We start from the raw sequence: 8,688 nt of genomic DNA, 5'->3' as shown, positions 1-8,688 counted from the left end.
TTATCCTAGATCCGCGCCTGTTTACGGCTGACAAAAGGGCATGAAACTTTCCACCTAATGTATATGAAGCATCTATGTATTACTGTGGGACTTGAGATTGCCTAAATTAAACGTATTTTGGCTGAAACATTTGTTGGAGGATTGATTTGTGTCGCGCCGAACCTCTTAACTCTCAAGTCAGAAAGGTCAAATTACACTCAAGTGCTCCGTGAATTTTGCGTTCCCAAAAATTCATTTCATATGTTGTCCAGAGTTTTGAAAGCATGTTTTGAAAGCTTAGAGATTACTTTTTAATGTGGAATATCTTTTTCTGTTTGAAATCATGTATCGGATGTGATTTTAGGCCTTTGAAATTTGACAATATTTTGCTCTCGTAAAAGCCTTAAAATTTTGTAAATATTTAAAAATCCATAAAATATTCCAATTAAAATCAATTCAAGAACAAGACCTCTCAATATGTGTATTAAAACCCTTTTAATACGATTAGAAGCTTTTTAGGTTGGATGATATTTGAATTCGGTTGAAATCGTTGTCTTTTCGTAACCCGGTCTAGGGGCCAGAAAAAGCGGTCTGGCGGAGGCCGTCAATCGCCCGAACTTGACATTCGCCGTATCGCCAAAATACTTATCCAATGAAACTAAAATTTATATCTTCATTAGAAGAATACCTAGGGTAGTCTACATAATGTTTTTGGGATTTTTCAAAAATTTTATTTTTCTCACCTCTGGTCGATATTTACAGACATCCGCTCTTAAGAGCGGCCGTCCGTAAATATCGCCTGGGGGCGTGCAAAATGAAAAAATCGAAAATCCCCAAACTTTGTCAGAATATAGCCCTAGGTGAACTATTTCTAGAAAAATAACTTTTAGTTCGATTAGATTTTTCTTTTACGCGTGCTGCGACCGAGTCGGTTCGGAAGCTCACACGGCAGTTCTCAGGGGCTAATGACCATATATTACTTAAAAATCGTTTAAAAATTAAAGAGGAAACAAATTCTGCTTCTGGGAATCGTACCAAAAAGAGCTCAACTTAAACAATTGTTTTGATGTAAAATTTTCCTATTCGACGGCAAATTAAATATTTTTTAGATTTTTAATTATTTTACTTATTTTGCCCATTTTTCACGGACAAAAAATAGCAAAACTTCAGACTCGAAAATCACTCCTTGGTATACAGCTTTGGACCATACCTTTCCTACCAATAGAAAGAGAAAGGTGTCTTCTTCACATAAATGTAATAAAATTCTTGGGCAATCCAAAAGGCAAAATGTTTTGAGCGCCGAACAAAAGCGACCGTTGAGGTCAAAACACGCCATTTTGTCACGACATTCGAAGGGCAAAAACAACAATACTCTCGTTATTTAAAATATTTTTGCGCTTTGTAGCACAGAACGCCTTGTATTTGCCAAGAAGGTTTGCTTTTTAAGTAGCTGTATGATTTCTATTGTTCATTTTATTGGAAACCGTTTGCTAACAGGTGACATTTGCGATCGACTTGCAATATCTAAATTCTTAGTTATTGCTCCCGACTGAGAAACGTTTCAAACTTCATAGTTTTCCAGAACTTAAAATATTTCACGCACGATTAAACAATAATTGTTCCTTTCATTATATGAGACTAACTAGTTATACACCTACCCATTTTAAAGCTGATTCAATGTATACAAACAGGCTTCCATCCTATGCATTTCGAGTTACCGATCGAGTACTTGTACTTCACGGAATGTCACAATTGCGTGACACAGGGGCGCAGGTAATGCACCTCAAACCGGAAGCTTACTATTGAGCGATTTAAGGTTTAAACGACTTGTACAGGTAAGGATACCTGGCATATGTCGTATTCTTAATTAGCTGAAACTTTTGTTCCCCCTATACCTTTTCTGGCGAGTAATCGAAGACATGAAAACATCCATAATCCCAATTCCGTATCCCTACTCACTGCTCTACCCTACCTCCGCAGGCGCACAAGCCGAGAGACAATCCTGCGTTTCAGTGGACTAATTTAAGAGGGTACTTTTGTAATTAATTAATTTTATTTTTGTATCGACATGCTAATTATCTGTTATTATGCAATTAAACTGGAATAATACTGTAGTGGGAAATTTGAGTGAGTAGGTGGACGGAGTAGGAGCTGTGAATGTTTCCGTATTAGTCCAGACACCCAAGTTTCAATAATAATATTAGTTGCAGGAGCACGATTTTACAAGGTCCTCAATCAATTTTACGTAAGGTGCTTTACGTTTCAGTGAAACACCTTCGCACTTCAGATCAAAATAACAGCATATTAAACGCAACATTGACACGCTGAGCTTGGTCAGTTTCCTTTGTTCGCACATTTCACACAGATTGTACGTGTCATACATGACTGGATGAACAAGCTGGCATTCCTGGATTATATGAGTGCGCACAGAAGAGTATACATCTTCCTCTTCAACGGCTTGAACATCGCACTCATCAGCATCATCGCAACTTTCGGACTGACGTAACTTCGCTGCAGCTCTTGAAAAATAGGATTTAATTTGCTGAGGTGAAAGGAATTCAGCTGGTGTGAACATGCGGCTGCCATCTTCTTCTTTTGCGTGCCTCATATCTCTAGCCACGTCTTCCGGGTCTGTTTTATGTCCAGTTTGTTCACCGATCTTAAACTTTTCGTTTAAGTAATTCTTCTGCTTGAAATTGAATCTAGAACTTTTTTTAGTTGAACGTAGGGCCCAACCCGGTGATAGCAGATGCCCCGCCCTCTTTTCTACCACAACTGAGCCCGCTACAAAAGGCTGTGCACTGGCACCTTCTTCGAGTTTTTCGAAGTACATCATCTTCGCCTTGTCTAAGAGGCTGTGTTTCTCCTCGAGAAACTGGCATTTTTCATAATGCAAGTGGCGCTCAAGATTATAGTGGCGCTGAAAGGTGCTTACGCATCCCTCCACTGGACAATAAAAGAGCGGGCTTTCGTGGTCAGCGGAAACAACACTTTCCTCTTTTGTCGGCGACTCTTCCTTTCTATTATTAGAGGCCTGGGCGTTGTCACATGAAGAGACATCTTGAAAGTCTCCTTGGGAAAATGAACAATGTGTGAAAACTGGTTCCTCTAGCGGGCCTATTTCAACTAAATAACGAAAGAAAAAAATATTAAAAGAGAAAGGCCTTCAGAATTTTTTATCAAAAAACTTCAGTAGCGGATTATGGATGCTCAATCTCACTAAAACAAACGTTACTTCAAAAGTATTGTGTAGTTACCTTTTTAAGCCTAGTGAATGGGCATGCTGAAATTACAACAGTTCTCAACCTACTTTAAAATTAACAGCGTTGCAGCTATCTCTTGTAGTTCGCATTGATGTCTATTCAGTTACGCTACGTTATAACAAAACTAGTGCCCAAATTATGAGTTAGTTATCTATAGCTTCTAAGATGTCTGACCTTCCAGTTGTGTCCATGGTACTTTCTTTCCTTTACCCACGTCAAATGCTTTCCACGCTGTGAGCTCTCGGTCTCCCAGATAGAAGTTGTTAAGGCTGCTAACTCCCTCTAATTTCCCACGCAGAGACGTTGGACGCACGATGGACATGTCGATCAAAGCCACCCGAACACCTCTAACACCACCATGAGAGAGCATTGCATCTCGGAAGTCTTCTGCAGTGACCACATCGTGACCTTCGTTGAGATACCTTAAAACGTGAGCTTTAATCGTGGCCGCCTTTCTGTCACAGGGCCCCTTACCGCCTTGCGGGTCGCTAAAATCAACTCTTTCTACTTTAATTCCCGTTGCTTTCTCCATAAGTCCACAGGCAGCTAACATGGCTACACTGTGATAACATCCAGCATTGTCCTGGCGGAGAAAGGCAGTTGTTGTTTCAGGATGGTCAATTTTGAGCTGCTGCAAGGTGTGGCGTAAAACGCTTACCACCGCGTCACTGTCTTGGTTACAATTCTTCGCAATGTGGACAAATGCTTGGTGTTGCAGGTTTCCCTTTCGACGTACGACGGTACTGATATGCCAAGAGATTCCTCTTTTAGCAAACCAGTCGGCTTGGGTTTCCCGGTACTTTCGGGGCAAGAATTTCATCGCCCAGTCTTGAGTGATTAACACTGAACTTTCTACCAGGGTATCTATGATGTTTAAGCGGGCCTTATCCTGTTGAATAGATCTCAGTTGATGAGCCTTCCAAGCTTCTATTGCTGTATAAGCTTGCTGAAACGAGTACATGACGTCATCCCGGTCTTCTTCATCCAGGTTCGCTTCGATCAAATTCAACTCAATTTCTTTTAAAGTGTCTTTCAGCCGATCACAAAAGGGACAACTCTTGTCGTGGGCGTGGTCACACATTTCTCGAAGACACTCTTCTTTTGTATCAGTTAGGGCGTACGCACTACAGTGGTCGGGGATACTGGATGCTCTGGTGATATGAACCTGCGAGAAAGTAGTCAGAACAAAAATAATGAGCTATATCTACAAAGAAGAATTTCTTCATTGTGTTTTTGAAATTTCTGGGTAAATTTTGAATTCGACATCTTAAAGAAGAAATCATCAACCTATGATTGGCCAAAGAACTAGACACGATTTATCACACATCTTTTACTGCGGTCATACAATTAAATTTATTTAATAGTATAAAAGGGGTAACTAAGCATAAAAGGTAGGCATAGCTACAATAATTTTTAAGGGTTCAACTGATCGCCTTTGCATATTTATTTCTTTTATGTGATTACCCTTTCAGTGTTTATATTATGAATGGTTCTCAAATATCTACCTTGTAGTCGGTTTTCAAATACTGTTTTCCCTCTTTCAGAGCTTGCTCGCATCTAACGACCCACTGTCTGTCTCCAGTCCTTGCAACTAATTTTAGCAAATCGTTAAAGGCTTTTGCTCCTTCAGCGGCAAAGTAGTCTAGTCCTTGAAGTGACTTTCTTACTGTAGCGGTACACGATGACAATATTCGTAACATTGTGGACGGGCTGAACGGAGAAAAATTCGTCTCCAAGCAGAACTGGTTATACTGATCAATTATGCGCTGTGGTATCATGGACCTTATCACATTAGGTGTTTCGAGTACCTTGCCGTTTGATAGGTACAGGTAGCGTTGGCCAAACGGTAGATCTTGGACCACGTGGGGACTGGTAATGAAGCTTAAAAAATGATCGAGCTGGATTTCGTCTACCCTGAGTCTAGGGCTCTTGGCGGCAGGCAAGGGAACACCGCGTCCATGCTCGATGGAATGTTGGCGAGCTACTTTGATTCTGTAGTCGGTGATGCAAGGAATAAATTGCTGCAAAACAGAGTACGGTGTCAAATCAGCCATTATTGACAACACCTGTCGGCGGGTGTCCCAACTACTTGCATTCTGATAGGTCTCTGCTAACGCTTCCAGGTACTTCTTATCCAACGGAGATTGATTTTCTGTGCCCAAGGCTTTTTCTACAGACTGTAAGCTTTTCATTGCTTCCCATAGGGCTGCCGGGTTTCCAGGAGAAATGACCTCTAACGACGCAACGACAGCATCTTTTGCTTTAGATACGCGAACATTTTTAGTTCGCGTGCTTAGTTGCTCCCAACTTTTTTTCGGTTGATTCACAGTTTCCCTGCCACATACACTTAGAAATTCATTCAGCTTTAAGCGACGAAGCGTTTGGTTTTCGATTGATGAATCATTCGCACTACCGTTGCTGCTGCCGGTACTTTCTGTAGCGTAAGGGCTACTGTCGAACGAAACAAGTTCGAGGTTTTTCATGGCTTGACTTAAACCAGAGGTACTTTCATTGTCCTGAAATATAAAAGAGAAAAGAAGAAAAGAGAAAGCCAAATTAAGAAAGAGAATAATAAAATAATATATGGAGTTAAGAAGCTATAAGCGACTATAACAGTAATACAAAATAATGACAATGATGATGATTGGGCCGATGATAATGATGAAGATGATGAAAACTGTAGCTTTTATTTTTAAAAAAAAATTTAGTCATCGATTTAATTCTACATGTTTTGAACTGCAAAACAAATTGCAGATCTAATTTAAAACAATCCTCCTTCCTCCATCTGTTTCTTTGTGTGCATGTGGTTTTTTTTCGTTGAGGTCCCAAGAAGGAGCCATTTGAAAACTGTTTCAATTCCAAATCCTGTCTCTGATTCTGATGATAATAATATATTACCGAGTCAGTTTCGTCAGTGTCAACAACTGACAAGACCTTTGCCTTTGCCTTTGCTTGTTGGACTTTGAAAGAAACATCCTCTTTTGTAATGGACGGTGATGAAGTAAATGATGTGCAGACGTCTTGTTTCTCTTTTGCGATTGCAGGGGGGGCATCTTCTTTTGTTTCACACGGGGATGAAGGTGCCCCTGATGCAAGCACCAGCCGACATTTTTTACAAATGGCTAAAATTAAAACAGAAAAATAACAACTCATAAGTACATTTCCCATCTTCTTTATTCAGCGATAAAATCTGCGGAAGAAATAATGCAGTGGAATCTCCATAATCACTGCAAATTTGGTTGGTGTCTGTAACACAGCGAATGTGGTTTTAATCATTGATTTAGACATGCATTTGATCCCCATCGAGTTAGGATTTGGTCATAAAGCCTTTTGTTCATGGCAGCTAATTGTGTCCAAATTTTAAGTACCAGTCCCCAGCCTACGCCACAGACCAGACTTAACATCTAGCCGGGTTTCTTTCGACTGCATACACAGCTCCCAGGGACTAGAGGATTGTGCAGTTCTTAGCATTATCTTTATTACTTACGAGACGCAACTGGAACAAGCACTGAAGTGAGCCTAAAGATCCTTTTACATTGTGGTAGGGTGATACCCCGATCTCCCTTGACTTGTTTACTCTTATGCGCCGCCCAGTCTTTTGGAGCCGAACATGTTCTTTTGCCGCTACGCCATCGTATACCAAAGGCGTCTCGATGTCGTGGACAAATCGACATTTTAATATGGTTATCATCGACTTCGAAAATCCCTGAAACAAAATGTATAAAGAAGCCGCAGTGAATTCATGTAGCAATCCTGTGGTAATCGCAAAATGTGTTAGCTGTTAGTATCAAAAGTTAGTAAGTCAAATTCCGGAACTACGTTGCTGCCTTTGAGAGGTCTTTCGAGTTGCCGTGCCACGCATAAACAAATTAATATTAATGAATAAAATAAAATAAAACGAATGACATATAATAACAAGCAGTGAAAGTGCATCAACTTGATCAACTCATCGGAAAGGCTTTATTTATTTACAGTGCAAATCAGTTACCTGCTCTTGCGAGAAGAAGATCTGCTTCCGTTTTCAAGGACGAATCAAAGCAGTCATATTGGTTTAAGTGAGACTTGACGTCTTTTGTGCATTTGTCTAGTGCTACACACGTTGCATCAGCAGGATTTGAAGGGCTAGCTCCACAGGGCCCTCCAACAAACGTAGAATATCCACACGATGCCATACGTCAACGAGTGTTGGCTTCAACTCGGAAGCAAGGTGGCTTTGGTACTGGCTCTAAGAATTAGTCAACTATCACACGTTTACTTTGAAAAAATTTTTTAGGGTGGAGTTTTTCTTATCTGATTTATCTGAAAGCATTTTTAGACTTAAAGTAAATATTTCAAGATCAGCAGACGAGATAACCCAAGATAGCAGACAACAACCTCGTTCCCAGGTTCTCTCTCCTGCTCTTCGAGCAGACAGCACATGTGGTATCTGGTCCTGGTGCTATATATTTTTTGCGTTTCTAAAGTTTCGCAATCAGTCCGTTTTACTTTTGATCAGCCCCCTGATTTATCATTTTCAATTTGATCATTGTTTAGTTTCAGGGAGGGTTTATTGCATTGTGCAGCACAAATCTGACTTACCCCACACCCATACAACTGACATTCCTCTCCCAAGTCCCCACAGCTGTGTGTAACGCATTGTCCTATTGCTCCGCAACGGATGTGAAGAGAACGTGTATTTAGCGGTTTTATTTCCAATACCTCTTCAGTTTTTGACAGATAAGTAATATATTTAGTCATATATCCTTATGTAAGCTGACGTGGGCTAAATTGTTCTTTTTAAATGAGCAATGGATAGTCAGTATTGAAACGTGTTGATCTGTGCTGTTCACGGCTGTTAATTCATTGAACAGCAAACGGATTTTGACTGTTAACGGGTTCATTTAAGTAAAAAAAACTGGCGAAACAGATGCAGATAGGTCGAAAATAATAAGTATTGTTCCGTTTGAAAGAGATTTGGGGGATTTTGGCCATTCTTTGCCCCAAAGAGCATTTTTGTTGATTTAACACCTTGGAATACCGTGACAAAAGTGGCGTGAATTTGACCTCAAGGGCAACTTTCATTTGGCGCTGGAATATTTTCCCCGTTGGATTGCCCAAAAATTTTATTGCATTACTTTGAGGAAGACACCTTGCTCTTTCTATCTGTAGGAAAGTTATGCCTCAAAGCCGTATACCAAGAAGTGATTTTTGAGTCCGAATTTTGTCAATATTTTGTCTGTCAAAAATAAGCAAATTAGGTAAAATAATTAAAAATCTGAAAAATATCCAGTTTGTTGTCGAATAGGAAAATTTCACATTGAAAATATTATTTAATTTGCACTCTTACTATAAAGGTTTTGAGAAGCAGAGTTTGTTTCTTCTTTAATTTTTAAATGATTTTTAAGTAATGCACTGCCTTTAGCCGGTGAAACCTAACATGTGAGCCCCCGAACCGACTCGGTCGCCG

General features: G+C 40.0%; 1 protein-coding gene across 1 annotated transcript; it reads right to left on the bottom strand.

The window, feature by feature from the left end:
- Nucleotides 1-777: 777 nt before the first annotated feature.
- On the bottom strand, nucleotides 778-8,124 carry LOC140945614 (uncharacterized). Its single transcript, XM_073394628.1, has 6 exons — nucleotides 7,231-8,124; nucleotides 6,730-6,948; nucleotides 6,141-6,364; nucleotides 4,748-5,758; nucleotides 3,417-4,407; nucleotides 778-3,105 (listed from the first exon to the last, which is right to left on the bottom strand). The coding sequence occupies exons 1-6, from the start codon at nucleotides 7,412-7,414 to the stop codon at nucleotides 2,180-2,182; spliced, it is 3,555 nt and encodes a 1,184-aa protein (XP_073250729.1). The 5' UTR covers nucleotides 7,415-8,124; the 3' UTR covers nucleotides 778-2,179.
- Between the last annotated feature and the right edge of the window lie 564 nt (nucleotides 8,125-8,688).

This window comes from Porites lutea, chromosome 8 (assembly GCF_958299795.1).
Source record: "Porites lutea chromosome 8, jaPorLute2.1, whole genome shotgun sequence".
Taxonomy (NCBI): Eukaryota; Metazoa; Cnidaria; class Anthozoa; order Scleractinia; family Poritidae; genus Porites; species Porites lutea.
Note: the sequence above shows the minus strand (reverse complement) of the source record. Positions and strands in the feature narration are given on the sequence as shown.

Bases quoted from the DNA above. Each gene is read 5' to 3' on its own strand.
- LOC140945614 (XM_073394628.1), bottom strand. From the start codon at position 7,414: ATGGCATCGTGTGGATATTCTACGTTTGTTGGAGGGCCCTGTGGAGCT. The intron at 6,365-6,729 runs GTAAGTAATAAA...TTTTAATTTTAG, and splicing joins GCTTGTTCCAGTTGCGTCTC to CCATTTGTAAAAAATGTCGG. The intron at 4,408-4,747 runs GTAGATATTTGA...ACTTTCTCGCAG, and splicing joins ATTTGAAAACCGACTACAAG to GTTCATATCACCAGAGCATC.